The sequence below is a fragment of the Taudactylus pleione genome, unplaced genomic scaffold, assembly GCF_031769625.1.
Source record: "Taudactylus pleione unplaced genomic scaffold, aTauple2 ptg000018l, whole genome shotgun sequence".
NCBI classification, from domain to species: Eukaryota; Metazoa; Chordata; class Amphibia; order Anura; family Myobatrachidae; genus Taudactylus; species Taudactylus pleione.
In genome coordinates this window covers 17,529,653-17,547,396 of record NW_028284420.1, presented here as the reverse complement: position 1 = coordinate 17,547,396, position 17,744 = coordinate 17,529,653, and the positions used below count along the sequence as shown (strand labels likewise).

Below are 17,744 nucleotides of genomic sequence, written 5' to 3'. Positions count from 1 at the left end.
CAATTTGATTTAACCACCAGTATTCAACCAAGGATATCGTTAAAACCTGAACTGTTGGGGAGCCTTGAGGACCGCATTTGGGGACCTCTGGTATAGTGTATGCACAACATTTCAAATGAAGTATGAAGCTACATCTCTGAGAGCCAATCAGCTGTGAATTTCACCAAAGTTATTATTCCAGGAGTCGGACATATTATGAACTAACTTTTTCACACTATGGGCAAAATGTAATAGGGTGAGAATTTAGAAAATGTCAGAGCGCAGTCAATTCTCACACTATTACATTGGTGGAGTTTTATCTTCAAAATGGGAAAACATCTGGATGAGAGAATAAATCGTGAGAGATTTTTGAGTCTAAAAACATGCGAGTATGCATTGGCCGAGTTTAAAAAGTGTGAGTTTACTCCTAAACTCTCACCCTATTACATTTGGTCCTATGTTACACAGGTGAGGCTAATGTTTGTATTTTATTGTGATCCGTCACAGTTAATTATATAGAGGCTTCCTAGTTAATCAGGACTTATTTTTCTTGCTACAGTATATAGCCATTATTTGTTACTAAAAGACAAATTTGAAATCAGTTACAATGTACATGGTATGATTGATATGGTATCATTCTGTGGCTTTTGAATGGAGAACTTGCTGTTTTGTATATGAACTATAACCAGCACATAATTAGTATTTTAAGCTTTTTATAGTTTTTTTATATGTATAATAAATGTATTATCTATCCAAACTGATCATTTACTATTCTTTGTTTTTTGGTACCTGAGTATTGCACTGCTTCCTTGTTTCTTGTAACAAATTCATTGAACGCTGTTGACAGCAAACTATTTGTGCGAGAGGGGTGAAACCTGCAAAACGTTTTGGTCAACGTCCAAGGTCAATGTTCCCCCACTCCCTTTTAACTCAAGCAGTATAGTTTATTTTTTAGATGTACAGTCTCATTATTAAATAGCCACACCTCATACAGCCAGTCATAACACACACATACCAGGTCAAATAGAGCAGATCACCCGATACCTCTATATATTTGGGGCCTTGGTTGCAGCCACAACTTTTACAAACATGGGTAACAAGTGACTGTCTTCGGGCCTGATTGAGAGATGGATAGCTCTGCACTGCGGTTTTACTAAAATATGCAAAAGCCGCAAGAGGCAACTTGAATTAAAAGATGCCCGCTGCTGGCTTCTGTTATCTGCTGCTGCATCCGAGGACGCAGCATCGGATCAACTGTGCGTGACCTTTGGACATCTGAGTAACGCTCAGGTTACTCAGGATGTCCGCTTAAAATCACGCAGCTGGGGCCAGTGAAGCTGCATCCAAGGATGGAACCACTGGCTTTGGCACGTCCAGAAAACGGGGTAGACACCCACGTTTTCTGTAACACTTTCTGTCGTTGCTTTCAAACAACAATAGCATGTCAATAATGCTGCGGCCTTTCAGGCACTGAGAGCGACATCACAGCCCCAGATCTGCAAATGTGCAGTGCGGCTACTGCGCATATATAAAAACTTCGAAGACATGCGGAAACATCGAGTTTACATATATATCTCTGAATTAGGCCCTCAGTATACTGTGTGGGTTCATGTTCATTGCTGTACACAAAATACCCAACTACTCCGAGATGGTGGAGTTTCTGTTGGCCATGCAGCACAAAAGCAAAAACCTTGTCCAGAACAAGAATAGGACAGAGCTTTGGTTGTAGTAAATCGTGAATTACGGTCATGATTGACAGGAGCTCTTTAAGATTTATTATGATTAATTAGTCTTTTATGCTACGTCTGGGACAATATAATTGTATCCCGCCGATTGCAACTCAATTAGTCAGGGCAGGGTTCTAAGGAGATTAAAGTCACCTCTAGGTTCTACCTTACATCCCCAATCGTTAAAAACACAGTGAACTAATGGTCAGGAACATGTTGCACATGAATGTGCTTGACATGGGAAGTTGCTGCTTGTAATCACACTCAATCTCACACCTACTTATAGGCTATAAATTAGTTGATCCAATCCACACTTTCAGTACACTCTATAACATCTGGTACTCAGGGTTAACATTTCTCATGCTGACAGGCTAATTCTAAGTGTCGACCTTCTGAATGTAGACACCACACCTCAGTAAAATGCACAACTAAACTTTTTGTACATCTTTTAAAAGTGTTCTGTCGAGAAATGTGTAAATGTAATGTACAGACGAAGCAATATTTGGCTCGACAGCTGTTTGTAGTATAGTTGACCTTGCCCACTTATTCTTATGCCCCTGCAATATGGGCAAAAATGTATTTTATATAATGGGAACTCTGTCCCCAGGGGCAAAGGGACGCACTTTGGAATTACGATTGTACAAGCTTTGTTGGGCCTGTTCCGTGTACCACTCATTAATGGCATTACATCAGCTATCATCTCCTATATTTGAAAGCCATGCTCAATAACACTTTTGTAAGAACTGGCCCATCCCTTGTATCTTTTGCTATATGCATCAATACCCTAAGCCAGGCCTGGCCAACCTGTTGCTCTCCAGCTGATGTGAAACTACACATCCCAGCATATTCCCTAATAGTAAAACCGTGGCAGGGCATGCTGGGACTTGTAGTTTTACAGCAGCTGGAGAGCCACAGGTTGGCCAGGCCTGCCCTAAGCTATCTCCCATACAAAAAATTAAATGGTGAGAAACCGGTAATGTTTGTGTATCTTCCTTTATTACAAGCAACAAATATGTTGGGCTTTTTTCAATCTTTATCTATAACACATTTTAGCATACTTTTTAGGGTATTAAATCATTGGTCTGAAAGTTGGATTTTGTTGGAGTTCCTTAGGGGAGTTTGAAAAATGTGCTTTAATCCTTTGCAATCCTTTACATAAATAGGGTTAGCCCAGTCAGTAGGGATTTATTTTGATATTCCCACTCTTCCAAAGACATGGACTAACACTCTAGCTATTGTCTAAGTACTGCGAAATGGTGTACTTAGACAATAGCTAGAGTGCTAGTCCATTAGAACATAATATTTCTGATGAACTCAGGCAGACATTATTAGATGCCCAACTAGCTTTCATTGTTCATAGAGGATCTCTAAAATAATAGGTAAGAGGACCAAAGTGGACTCCTAATATGGGTTCGGTATGATTTACCGTGGGATTCCATCCGTCGGCCTCCCGACTGCTTCCCCCTAATATTATGGCCTGGGAGCACTGTACTGGCACTCAGGACAGGTGACACAATGTTCCAACACCTGGTCAGAAAATAATGCAGTACAATGTTTTCTACCCCTAAATGTACTATAATGTGACCATAAGTCAGGATTATTACCATTCTCCGATTTGGCTTAGGAAGTACCAGTTGGCCTCAGAAGAACTATTGTAAAAGTCAAAGAAATATGAAAGTAGATAATGTGAGCTCAGTGACCTGATACAACAAGTCATTATGCATGTGAGCCCATAGGCCTAAGAAAGTGCACAATTACTCAGACAAGCATATCCAATATTTCTGTGGTATTCATCATGCAAATTCAAATATGAAGAATGAGAAAATGCATTGGTCAGGACAGAAATGGAATATATGGTATAAAACACTTGGCCTAAATCTGAGTCAGACGCAGGCCCAAATGCAAAAGAATCACGCTGAGAATTGCAAACTGCGCCCTGCACTGAATAATGTATACGCACATAGAAGGAGATTGAATGTTGGACAGATTGATCTATCCTTCGACAGAGCACTCTTACCGTGAAATGGGCGTTTCTGGACGGCGACCATGCATGGAACAATTCCCTTTCATGGTAGTGCCATGGAAGTGTAGGCGTTCATAGCAATTGTAGTTCTATTATGTTTTAAATTCACAAAATGTAAGGATCAAGCTCATCATAATGTCATATTGTCCCTGGTACTACATTACTTGTAGTTTGGAATATGAACAAGGAAGGCCATCATGACTGCTATACTACAACCAGTTACAACCTTGGTGGAACACATGCAATTTCCAGTTTCCATACACAGCGCAATGAATCAAACCACAAGATGACTATTGATCAGCCTTTGTACGTACATATAAGGACTTTATTACAGGGGGCATACTTTCCATGACTTTTCAAGCTGAAATAAGTCAGTGGACAGGCACATTTTTCTACTTATAAGTAACATCAAGGAAAGCACAACAAAAGACTTGGAAGGCAGAATAAGGCCCTACAGTGCCTCAGTATTAAGGAGGGGATGGATTCATGTTTTGTATTGTATATATTTGTAGTGTAATCGTGTAATTTGTTAAAGAGATTTTTTTTATATAAAAATGGATAATGCACAATACCTAAAGGGGACAATTAAGTGAAAAAATTGTGTTTGTGTTTTTGGAGTAGGGAGCCATATATAAGAAGGAGCCCTATATAAGAAGGAATTGGTGTCCCCCAGTACACATCTGCTCTAAGGATTTCTATGTACAGTGATACACATTGTGTTGCTGTTTAATTTTTGAACATAGTGCTGCATGATTATATTTGTTCAATCGTTCTTATGTTTCTACAAGAGTGAAAAAACTATATTAAGCACATCTGAGTGAAAACCAGCATCATCAAACAGACAGGAGTGCGCCCAAAGGAATTACATATATTTTATCTTTCTGTTCACATTCTCAACATTTACAACATCTCCTCCCTCAGTAACTGTGTGTACACACGGTACGATTAAACAGGACAATAAGAATGATAACGATATCGATCATATCATTATCGTTCATATCGCCCTGTTTTTTGGCCCTTCCAAACCCCAAACGACGGTCAATGCGAAGGCACGGATGGTCGATATCGACCATCGCCCGTGCATGCAGGACAACCTGGTTGATGTCAACCAGGTTAGCCTGGTTACTATCAACGATCGTGGGTCGTTATAGTTGTTTGGGGGTTGGTTCATGATCGAACATCCAGCACATGCAGGACGATCAGACAACAATATCTTTATTGTTGTCTGATCTGTCTGATCGCTCTGTGTGTACAGAGCAAGAGGTATATCACTTTGCACCAAACTGTTAACATCATCTTTATCTCCCCAGCCATGATTGAAAAGGTTATGGTACTGTATAAAAGCTAGAGGGTAAAAAGGTCGACAGTGTCTAGTTAGACACAAGATGTTAGACAGTCAATACGTCGACAGGGACAAAAGGTCAACACAGAAAATGTCGGCATGGAAGAAGGTCGACATGTGCAAATGGACGACATGGTCAATATTTTTTTTTCTTTTCTAAGCCTAATCTTTACTCTAACCCTAACCCTTACCTAACCGTCGGGGCAGGTGCCTGACCCTAACAATTTCTTCTAGGGCTTAACCCTCCGTTAAGTGTCCAACCCTAACCCTCCCTCCTGGTGTCTAACCCTAACCTTCGGGGTAAGTGCCTAACCCTAACCATCGGGGTAAGTGCCTAATCCTAACCCTCCCTCTTGGTGCCTAACCCTAGCAGTCGGGGTAAGTGCCTAACCCTCACCGGCGGGGTAAGTGCGTAACGCTAAAAACCAAACAAAAATAACCCATGTGTTGACCATATGTGTGTCGACATTATCCCATGTCAAACTGTTCTGTGTGGACCTTTCGTCCCTGTCGACCTATTGACTGTCTAACATCTGGTGTCTATCTAGACCAGTGATTCCCAACCTCGGTCCTCAAGGCACACTAACAGTCCTGGTTTTGGTGATATCCAGGCTTGAGCACAGATGGTTAATCAAAATAACTGAGGTACTAATTAAGTCACCTGTGCTCCAGTATGGCTAGCCTCAAAACCTGGACTGTTAGTGTGCCTTGAAGACCGTGGTTGGGAACCCCTGATCTAGACACTGTCAACGTTTTTAGATAGAAAGAAAAAAGGCAGCAAAAATTAGGCTGATTGTGGGAGGAATTGTGCTTATTGACAGTACTATATAAACTTAGTCAGGGAGGAAAACTCACCACGGTTAAGATGAAGGGCTATTGAGTCTGAAACGCATCAAGCGGGAGGACCGCATGAAGAGGGAGCTGGTATCCGGAACCTGTAACCTCTACCTGGCGATTTCAACTAAAGGTTATCTGATGCCCCAGCCATAACTGACCCTATCATTGTTGCACCTATTGGTGGTGCTATATGTAATGCCTTTTTAAATATAATGAGAGTGCATTGTGTGAAATAAAATTACTTTTCTCTTGATACAAACGATATTGCACTATTATATGTTCTTTACTCTTTTTGAGAGTCCTACTGAATAGTACTGCATATGGAAAAGGTCTGAAGGACAAAAGGAAAAAATAAAGGAAGAATATTCCCCACTTGGATAATCTCCCCTGGGACTTGTAAAGACTTTCCTTATTTAGAGCAAGAGACTTTTTATTGGTTGAACATCTGGCAGCGCCAAAGTGTAACTTTTTTATTGTGTTATTTGTACAATGCTTAAAGTAAGGATTCCCTTTAGTTTGCACAGGCTGCAGCTGGTTGCGCATTTTTCAGAAACATTTTTATCTGTAAACCTTTTTACTGTCTACCAATTGAACAAGGTAGCACTTCAGGGCTATAAAGGACATGCTCACTTCCATGATGAATATATGGGAAGAAATTTCGACTTACCAAAAAACGTTGCAGCATCTGATGCACTTAAACTAAACTGTGATTCTAGAAACTTTGGTCCAAATGTTGACACTCCTGTGATGAGAGTAGCTTCGGTTGCTCCAGCTAAGCACAGGAAAATAAAGGTGGGGTTTTTCAAAAGCATCAATAATGACCTGTGAGGAAAATAATAATAGGGGGTCTGTTAAGAGAGAATGTATATACAATTTAGTAAATGTAAATATTTTGGCATCATTAAATACTACTTTTACTGTAGGTAATTATTATTAGCTTAATTCACTAAAAGAATAATTTTGTAATCCCCGTCAGCAAATTAATAAGCAACTTTCCCAGTTGGCTATATTTAATTACTGGCTGCGTGCTAAATGTAGGGCTAAATGTAATGGTCTTCTTATGGGATATGAGTAGATTTGTATGTTAGTGGGGAGAAGAGCCAATTATTTTCTACAGGATATATAAGTACAGATTAAGAAAATCAGTTAGAGACCTCTCACAATCTACTTTTTTTTTAACTTGGTATAGTTTGATACTTATAAAAAATACTACAAACAAACAAAATCTAAAATGCAACCAATTATCATATAACCGTTTAATTAGAAAAGGCTAACTGCACTATACCAGAAAGCCTTCTGTTCACTTATCATCCTCATAATATGCCACCAGCACCGGAAATGACTATCAATAATGGAAACTGATGAGATATAGAAATGCAGAAATACTATAGGGCAGAGGTTCTCAAACTCTGTCATTACAGTCCATGTTTTAAGGCTATCCATGTTTAAGCACAGGTGACTTAATTAGTAATTTGATTTAACCATCTAGACTCAAACAGGGATATCCTTAAAACCTGGACTGTAGTGGAGTTTGGGAACCTTTGCTAGAGTGGTCTATGTAATAGGGTGTGAGTTGTGTGAAACAGAGCAATTATGGCGCTCTTGGCTGCAGATTTAAATCGGCAATAATTTAAAAAGGTAAAATCAACCTGGTTCTGTCTTTTAAATTGTTCCCGCTTTAAATCTGCAGCTGAGATCGCCAAAATTGTACTGCTTCACACATTGAATCTTATTACAGTACATAAACCCCTATAACTACATGTCAATATAGGCTGTGTACAAATACAAATTGCTCTTACTTTGGCAGATCTTTAAATGTCTTCCCAAAATCAGCATCTGGTTTGTGATTCCCATCTTTTACCTGATGAGCCTCTGACACTCTCATAACCACATAACGCTGAGAGCCTAAAAGAATCCATGTTAAAAAATGAAAAAAGTTATGGTCTTAATGAGGAGGTGCTCTTTTGTTAATTCCATACTATTCATAGCCCTGCCCATAACAATCCCATGAACGCCAGCAAGAGGAACCAGAGTGTAAATAATTAGCATGCTAAATCAAGTACAGTAGGTTAGTATGCAAAGCAGCTGGTCTAGCATGCCTATCACAGGCACTGCCTTCCCCTGCTCTAGTCAGCAGGCTAGACCAGTGAGCAGTGCTGGAGTTTGGGACAAAAAGAACTGCTTGACATGTCAAGAACATATTGAACACGCTTACTACGTGTCCCTTTCTCGGGCGCATGACGCATTTGAGGAGATGTCAATAGAATAGCCTGAAATTAACTACTAAATCCATGAACCTCAAAAAATAAACACTGTGATACCGCTTTTATACCTAAATTCCGGGTCTGACCCGGAGGTTGGAACAGGGTTCCAAACCGGATCAGACCCGGAACTTAGCTGGCGCCGACCCAGGAGATTCCCGAGTCAGCGCCGTTCACACCGGAGCCCAGTCTGCAGTGACCCGGCGTTTCCGGCGTTGAAGTGGACGCTTGGAGATGACGTCTTCTCCAAGCGCCACTGATCGTGACCCGGATTGCGCCGTTTACACTGCAGGGTTTCACGGGTTGTTACCGTGTTAAACCCTGCAAATTACCTGGGTTGGAATGTCAGGTCACTCCACCAGGGAATACAACCCAGTCCCCTTTTACACCAAGGAGCTGCCTGGGTTAACCCTGCAATAACCCGGGTTTTAGCTCTGGTGTAAAAGGAGTATAGGTGTAAGCACCATTTCCTTGGTTTTCCATAGCTCAAAGTTATAACACCTGATCCCTACTGACACAACCCACCCTCTCCTCCCTGCCCTCTTGCACTGCAATGCTTTCTTGCAGCCTCATAGCAGTTGATAATAAGCAGCCAGCATTCCTGTAACTTGCTATAAGTCCTGGTAGATGACGTGTGCAGATCCCAATAATTTCATCCAAGCAGTCTGCACATACCAGGCTTTTTGTGGGCTGAACTAATATTAATGAAAAACAGCTGTATCACTGATGCACTTAAATGAAGTCTTTACAATGCACCAATGACATCACTGATACACAGTGTCATACAATCATACATACAATATCACTGGTTTCTAGTAATCTGACAGGTAGCATCCTCAGTGAGCATGAATTAATATAATATATTTCCACTGTGTATAAGCAATAAGTACAATTTAATGATGTACAGGATATTCATGCTAGACTTTTGGTTACAAATCATTTTTGTATTAATAATAACAATATGGCACATATCTTTATGCAATTATTTCATTATAAACTAATCAAATAAGGGTCACCAAATCTGAAATGCAAGTAACTGTTTTTAAATGTTATTATGCCAAGTTGGAACTCAGGATATTGCAAATTGTATGTACAAGTTCCATACTAGAGTACAAGGTTCAAAGCTTCTTACAGTGGCCACTGTAAGAAGTGCTGATCCATTGTTAAGCCTTATCACCAAATAATCAGATTACAAAGTGCCCCTTACGTCATGCTTGACCCCACGCATGCCAATGAGGATTACCACCAACCAGAGATTTCATTCTGCCTGATCACATCACCAGACCCTCCAACATGACCCCTTCCACCAGGTACACCCTGCTCTAGTCCTGTACTTCCCACTTCATTTATAATTGCAGTCCTGTGATATTAAAACCCTTTTTCTCAATTTACCTGTTCAACATACAGTAGGTGACTGCAATCATAAATGATGTGGGAAATCCAGGAGCAGAGCCTCTTGTACCTGGTGGAAGGGGTCATGTTGGAGGGTCTGCATCACATCTTATCCAATCAAGTCACATTGTGAACAGTCTGGATGGGAAACATCCTTTTGCCATCCTTTTTCTCTGTTGCAGTTTTGGATCACTTTAACTGAATGCAAGTAAACTTGCAAAGATTTTTTTTGCTAACAATTACAGCATTTTTATATTTAATCTCTGATTTTGTTAGAGCAAAATCAGACATTAAACATAAATGTGCTTTAATTGTTAAGGCTCATACACACTAGATCACAGGTTCTCAATCTCGGTCCTCAGGACCCCAAACAGTGCATGTTTTCCAGGTCTCCTCACAGAATCACAAGTGAAATAATTAGTTCCACCTGTGGATCTTTTAAAATGTGTCAGTAAGTAATGAAAACACCTGTGCACCTGCTGGGTGACCTGCAAAACATGAACTGTGTGAGGTCCTGAGGACCGAGTTTGATAACCACTGCACTAGATGATGTGCTGTATGAACAATATTGGTGAAAGATTTCCCTTGAACATTTTGTAGTGCAGGACAAACGATATTGGGTGTACACACTGAAATATATCTTTAAAGATATCTTTCAGTGAAAAGATATCTCTGAACAGACAATTCTTGACAATATCGTCAGATTATCCTGCATGTACGGACGCCAAAAGACATCGTTAACGACCCGCGGGAGCGTGCATCGTTGATCGTTCACTGTATACACACTGAATGATATGATCGATATATCGCTGAACAATATCGTTATCGTCCATAAAAAGCTAGTGTGTATGCAGCTTTAGGAAGCCTGCAATCATTTTTCATATCACTATTTTGTCGTGAATGCAGGGACCCAGAATCAGCTTTACCACGGGCATTGGCACAAGACTGCTCTATTCAAGGAAAAGTTTACCAACAGCGCCTACCCTGCTTTGACACACAGAGCTGATTAAGCTCCGCCCTCCCCTTTCTAACTAGAGACAACGGTCTCACCAGGAAGTTGGAGTGGCAGTGGGGGTCTAAGCCACGGATCGTTCGATGGAGCGGCAGCGAGTGATATGACTGGTACTTACATACCAATGATGCAAAGGCTTCGACGGACTCTGGACACTATGTAATAGGGAGAGGATTATTATAATTGGATGTTTTTAAATGTGGTTTACATTTACATATATATACTTATAACCTATGATTGTTAGATAAAGATTATTTTACTGGGACCCATGCATTGTTGTATAGGTACACTTTTTTATTGTTAGGCAATTTTTTAATAAATAGAATATTACTTGATTTAATATTAATATTGGCATAGCGCAGTTCATGTATTTTTTCTTTTGCTTTAATTGTCAGCTGATAATAAGTAGAACCTAGTACAGTCAGGGATGTACCTAACTTCTTACCCTTCTGAACATCTAGGCCACTTAACACTTTTCTTTAGGTGATAAACACACAATACAAATTCTTTGTATACAGTATTGGGATTTCCTCCTCAGCCTGTCCCTGTGGTCCTCTCTCTCTACAGGGACAAGATACCTGTCTTCACATGTCTCTAGGCACAATGGTTTCACACTGAGAAATCTACTCAGCTCCTTGCTGAACTGTCTTTTGAGTTCCTTAATGAGTATCTACTCAGCTCCTTGCTGATACTGCATGTTACGCACGTACAGTAGTAAAGGAGTGAAGACACTGTATCTTCGGTGCTGCATGATTAGGTGTTCTCAATAGCTGACATTCCCACTGCTTACATGTGCATATTGAACAAGACTCTATGCTTTCCTATGCCTTGCATCTTTTAAGTTCCCTCTGTAGATATAGATAACCACAGCAGTATCAGGTAGAAGCATGCATAGGTAGGTGATCAGGTGCATAGAAAAGGCACTGAATGCTGATATGTTCACATCATGCAGATTATAAAATGGGAGCAAAATGATAGGATAGCAGGTCCTTGGGGAAATGGATGACTAGAATATCATAGTTTGTGGCACTGAAATTTGAATACAGATGTGTCCATATACACCTATCATCAAATTGTACCAAATAGCCCATTTGTCAAGTCACAGACGTCACGACTAAGCAAGCCATGCGTCCAGCCACACACATTTGTACAAAATATGCGTCTTATTCACATCATTAATGTGACAACAGTACAATGCATGAGTACCCTGGATACTGACGCTGGCATTGCATGCAGATACTGTGTGCAACTCAGACACTAATCTGGGTACAATGGCAAAAAACTGAGGACTGATACAAGTGAGACGCACCATGCTTTATTGTGCTCAATCTGTGATATTATACCAATTTGCAATTAAAATAGTACTCCTAATTGCCTAGAACACTATAAGCAGCGTTATGCAGCTACGATGCAAATAGGTTGCTAAATTTAGGAAAAATACAAAACTCCAGCAATCAGTACCTGTGGCTGTTCGTCTAGGTTGCACCATGCATCTTGCGCCATGTGGCGCAAAAAAGATAGGTGTATGAGGACACATCTGTACATAGAATTCACTCACAGAGTACGAGTACTCCTTGGGTTTCCTGGTTGAGGGCATACAGTATATTAAAGCCTTTTGCAAAGAACAAGTAGAACCATCATTAGCCTAGTACAAACAATGGCCAAGTGGCTGGAGTAATCCCCCAGAAGGGCAGATACTGTGTTTTTAACACGGGGATTCACCAACTGGTTTCAGATACCTATTGAAGCAGATATAAAAGTAACAACACCACCCAACAAAAAACTGCACGTTTCAGTAAAGCTTAACAAGGAACTGATATTTTGGGTACATGGTTGACTCATTTGGCAACCCATTTATAGCTAACTGCATGATATTCCTGCTAGGTGTAGTACCTTAGGTTCTTGGCAAATTCAAGTTTATTCATAATTTTGTTTAGCCAGAGGGTGGGTCAATCAATTATACAATTGACAAAGAACAGGCTTTTGGTCGGGATTGAGACGGTGGTGCACTGATACATGAACTAGAGATTAAAATTAAGACTGCTCCCCTTTTTTCCACAATATTATTTTCATAAAGGCTTTAGTAAAGAATTTTGGGGGTTCCCATAGATAAAGATAAAACTAAGGGCACAATCATACCTGGCATAGAAACTGATTCTAGCTATAAAGTTTGGAGACTGCCTCCTGGCAAAGGCTTGAACAGCTAACCAAGTTCTCCCAAGATAAGAAAGCAACACTTAAAGAGACACAGTGCATGCTCGGTTTCCATAGTTTTACTTGTACAGTATGTTCATACTAGTGAGAGGATTTTCAGCAGACAGCTGCAGTTGGCTAACTCATGCATTAATAAGCAGCACCACTTTATAAAACTATCCCAAGAGCTTAATGAGGACATACCTGTACAGTTAGAAATTTTAGAACACTTCAACAGCATTTGCATGTGGCCAGCATAGTTTAGAGCTTATCACAGAATTAACAGTCTCTTAAGGTTTTGAAGCTTACTGTATCTGGAGTGCGAATGTGCAAAGGTCCATGGACAGAGATGGAGAAATAAGGGTTTAACCAAATCTGCTGTTAATTAAGCTTTTTTCCACCACAGTGGCAGTCAGTCTGTGTAATCATAAGATTGGAAACGGGCACATTCTGTTTTGGTGCAAATAAATTAGGCTGACTCAGACAATAGCCAATCCGCATCTTCACTACTGGCGATTAGGGTGAAGCAGCATTTTGTCCTGAGGTGCCAAGGTTTAAATAGCACATTTAGAGACAAGAACACAATGGTAAACTCTTAGTTGCACTTCCAATAGGAAGAGTCATGGATGGCCGATCCTAACACGCAGCAAGTAGGACTAGCATGAATAAATCTCTTCTGCAGATCGTCAAAGTAGGCATAGAATTCCTAGTCAATATTCCCCTAGCTCTATCAACTTAGGCCATCTATGTGCAGTATGTGTAAGCAAGGCATAAATGGCAGGCGCACAGGAGCTGGGATGAGTAAGGGTCAAGCAAATTACCTACTCACAATTTTTCCACAAATGCATAAAGCAGATAGCTCCAGGGCTGCCGCCAACGCCTTACTGGTAGCATCTCCTTCATTATCATCAGATAAGCAGGGGAGAAGGACATCAACTATAATTTTGAAGTGAAAAGAGTGACAAAGATAGGGCATGGGGATCCTGTTTGTTCCTGACTGGATGTAGTCAATACATGCACAAAGGTTTACAAATGTAATCAAAGTAGCAGAGAGTCTATGTGCAGATGAAGGCAAAACAAAAATTTGTTGTGACTTTCTTTGGAGCCTTTAGAATTGGCAAGCTTGTTATATCATCTTAAACTGCCTACATGTTGGTTATGCACTTTGAGCACATAATCATTAACAATAAATCCATTAATTGCAGTATTCATAAACCCAACCCAACACAGTTCAGCAGGAGAGGGGGTTGTGGAGTGAAGCTCCGGTAGCACAATGTCACGGTCATATGACCAGTCAGACTGGAAAGCAGTTTGCATTGATAAGAGCATAGGAGATGCAGCCTTCACATGAGGGAACATTATCCCAATTCAAGTACCAATTCAATGTTGCTTCCCTGTTTGCCAAAGATGCAGAAAGGCATTAAGGCTTGACAGAAAAACCTACGACACCCACACTAGTCACATCTACTATACAGTGGTGGCACAAGCATGCTGTCTGGAGGAAGAAATTACAGAATTTGGTAGATGGTGCTACAGGCAGTACATACAAATCTTACATAAAGTCTGGTTGGCAGCCCATATACTTCACATCTAATGATGCTAGGTGCCAGGAGAAAACCTGTTGGCCAAGACTGCCAAGGAGGAAGCAATTTTCTTTATTTCCTATCTATGAAGGGACTTAATTGGCCTGAGACTCTTGGAAGGAGTATGGTTATCCCTCCACAGTTTCCTGGTTGTGGTGGTGGGAGCAATTCCCTCTTCCTGCACCACAGATGCATCTGAAGTGCTTTTGCTAACTCCAATGTTTTCTCTATTCAATAAAGGTTGCTTTCCCCAAACCCAAGTGACTGTATCTTTATTTCAAGGTGATTTAGTTGCCAAATACAGGGGAGAGGATGGAGCATCAATCCCTCAGCATCTTATGCACAGTTACAATTTATTTGCTAAATTCAGCTGATTGAAACAAATGGAAAAGGTGAATTTGGAATGTACAAAACTTTTGACTTCCAGGAACAAAAGTTAGAAAATGTGAGACAAGTATGAAAAGTCTACTGTCCAAAATATCACAACTGGTTGAAGCCTAATTGCTGCTATCCATCCACTATTAGTGAATCTTCTCAGAGCTGGTGGGAGATTTTACTTAGCAGCTATTGTGTCAGGTAAGATAGTTTTAAAGTCTGTTAACCCAGGGTGGAGACAGATTACCAGTGTAATATAGCACCTATGTTATTGCATTCATGATAAGTAATTGTACCTGGCAGCTGCTGTGGATATCCCAGTATAGGGAAGGAAATGAGGAATGCAGCTGCTCCAGCACCCAGGAATCCAATCCACCAGGCACCAACCCAGAGAGGATTTTCAGGTGTAAGATCAGTCCTGCAATAAAACATATGTACATTAATCTAGATAAACCATACATTGTAGTGCATGTATTAGGGCTAGGTCCACATTTACCTAGTGTATCGACATACATCATGGGTACATAACATTTATAAATAGATTGAAACAAAGTGATACCAGAATCTTAAACTCTGGAGGGATAACAGACAATGTGCTGTAACCCACAGCAATGAGATATTAGCTTCCATTAGTCGAACTATGCTAGACTGCTAATAAACTGAAATCTGATTGGTTGGTGGGGGTTATAGCACCTTGTTCGTATTTTCCTTATAGTATTCCTAATAATGTAATTATGATAAGTATATAACACTTCATTAAAGTACTATTTTGTATATACATATTGGGTACTGTAATTTTTAGCACAATTCATTAACACTGCCAAGCCAAATCTCCTGGTATAAACCAAGTACGTATGCTATTTTATCAGAGCATAAATGTTGTGCATATACCACCGATCGATTTATCCTGTCTTTTTTTGAGGCACAATTAACGCCTGTGCTTCTTAATATGAGTCCAACTATACATCAGCCGCCCAGAATTTAAGTATTTCCATATAGTTTTAGTAACTTAGAGTTAGTATGAGTTATGTGACTGCTAGTGCCAAGTGGGGCTCAATCGAATTAGCCGCAAAGGGGCTTAGTTACCATTGCAATGGCAGCAATGGCACAGCAATTCACCCTCCTTGCAGCACAATCTCATCCAAGACTCACACATTTTTATACGCAGCCCCGTGGAGCTGCAAACAAAGATTTGCGAGTCTGGCGGTACTAAGTTTAGCATACAGCCGCGCTTACTCGCACCACATGGGGATTTTCAGCTAATTGGATTGAGTCCTAGATGTGCATATTCTGAAACAACTGTTTGAGTATGAATAGTAATGTGCTGGAAGGCATAGTCATGAAATTATCAGGGTGATTAGTCCGGATGTGATACACCCCAACAAATATGCCAAATTGGCTGATATTGGGAATGTCAGTTCAGGATTAGCATTTCCAGCAAAATACGTCCAGTAGTAGACGATGGAAAGACTGCTCCAGTATCAAAGCAAAGAAAAATTTGTAGTGATGCTAAGACAAGGTAAGTTCTTAATTAGTATTTAAATTATAGATATTAGAAGGGACTGGGAAATAATTATGAATTGTAAAAGGAATTTTGAAGTGTATACTACCAGTGAAAAGTTTTAGAACACCACCACTTTTTTTAGTTTTTTTTATTGAAATTGAAATTGTGAATTGTAAAAAACCTGAAATGGTACAAAGGTAATCATCTGGCACCTACAAGTACAACGCATTTATGGGAACTTTTGAAACAGCGTTGGGAATAATTCCCCTAATATGTGATTTATACTGTAGAAAGAATGCCGCCAGTGTGTTCAGTGGTTTTATCTGCAAAAGGTGGCTGCTTTGGTGAGTCAAACATTTAGTTTAAACCTTGTTAATCAAAATTATTCTACAGTTTATTTTTGGGACGCAGTTATTATACCTACAGCTGGCATGCCGGCTCACGAAATCCGGCATGCCGCTACCCGGCCAGAAGACCGGCAGTAGTGGAGATGCTGACGCCGGAATTCCGACGGCTGGGATGCCGATCGAAGTATAGCGGGGCTGGTTAGTTCTTAGCCGCTGGGGGATGGGGGGGGTTAGGTTTAGACATTCAGGGGGGGGGGGGGGGGGTTAGGGTTAGGTACCCCCGGCGGTGGGTTAGGGACCACTGGAGGGGTTAGGCACTAAGGGGGGAGTGTTAGGTTTAGGCACTAACGGTGAGGGTTAGGGTTGGGGTGGAGGGTTGGTGTACATTGAGACATCAGAATGCATACATTTTAATAAAAAGTGAAAACTGGGGGAGTTATAAAACATTTGACTGGTAGTGTACATGGAAAAATATCCAGTTAGCAAAGTCTTCAGATGAAAAACAGATAGCTAAGCCTCTTCCCAAAATGTTATGCAAGTATATAAGCAGCTTAAAACACATAAAATGTAGATTTTATGCAAGTTAATGGAACAAGATGCCTTCCAAAAACTGGAATGCAAAAGCAGCCCTACCATATCCCTAGCAAACGCTAGTAATAGTGGTAGTATGTATGGTGACACAAGAATCAATTGTTTCAATTGTAACCCCCATCTAAATGCATTTCCAAGCTTTACAAACATTAATAATATTCATGAAATTAACAAAATTGGATCTGAGACCAAAGACCGAAAAAGCATTTGACTTAGATGGCATCAACCCAACTGTGCTAAAAGAACTATGGGCCTGATTCAGACCCGGACGCTATTTGCGGACGCTCGTTGTTAAAAAGGGGCTGGATATTTAAATTGAGCGCTCGCTCTTTGCGGTGTGTTGATGCCTCTATGTCTGAGCGAACGTCCGAAAAATGCGCTCGCTATTTTGTAAATATGCTCCTTTGCCGTTCGCATCACACGTCATCTCCGGTATTTATTAGATTAATCGGGAACATCGAAAGGCATCTGAACTGCTTGCAGTGCTTGTGGTAGGATTTACTACCTGCTATCATTGCGAGCAGTTCAGGCTAAAAGACAACCAAGTGACATGGTCGTTGACGCTCCTTTACTAATTA

At 40.5% G+C, this 17,744-nt stretch overlaps 1 protein-coding gene across 1 annotated transcript in view; it reads right to left on the bottom strand.

Annotated features, from left to right (window-relative positions):
* The window catches only part of SLCO4A1 (solute carrier organic anion transporter family member 4A1), a 65,677-nt gene that overhangs the window by 23,751 nt on the left and 24,182 nt on the right, over positions 1-17,744 (bottom strand). The window contains exons 4-6 of the mRNA XM_088482934.1: positions 15,021-15,142; positions 7,708-7,813; positions 6,576-6,730 (exon numbers count right to left, since the gene is read on the bottom strand). Coding sequence (XP_088339060.1) covers positions 6,576-6,730; positions 7,708-7,813; positions 15,021-15,142 — 383 coding nt within the window. The remainder of the gene's footprint in view (positions 1-6,575; positions 6,731-7,707; positions 7,814-15,020; positions 15,143-17,744) is intronic.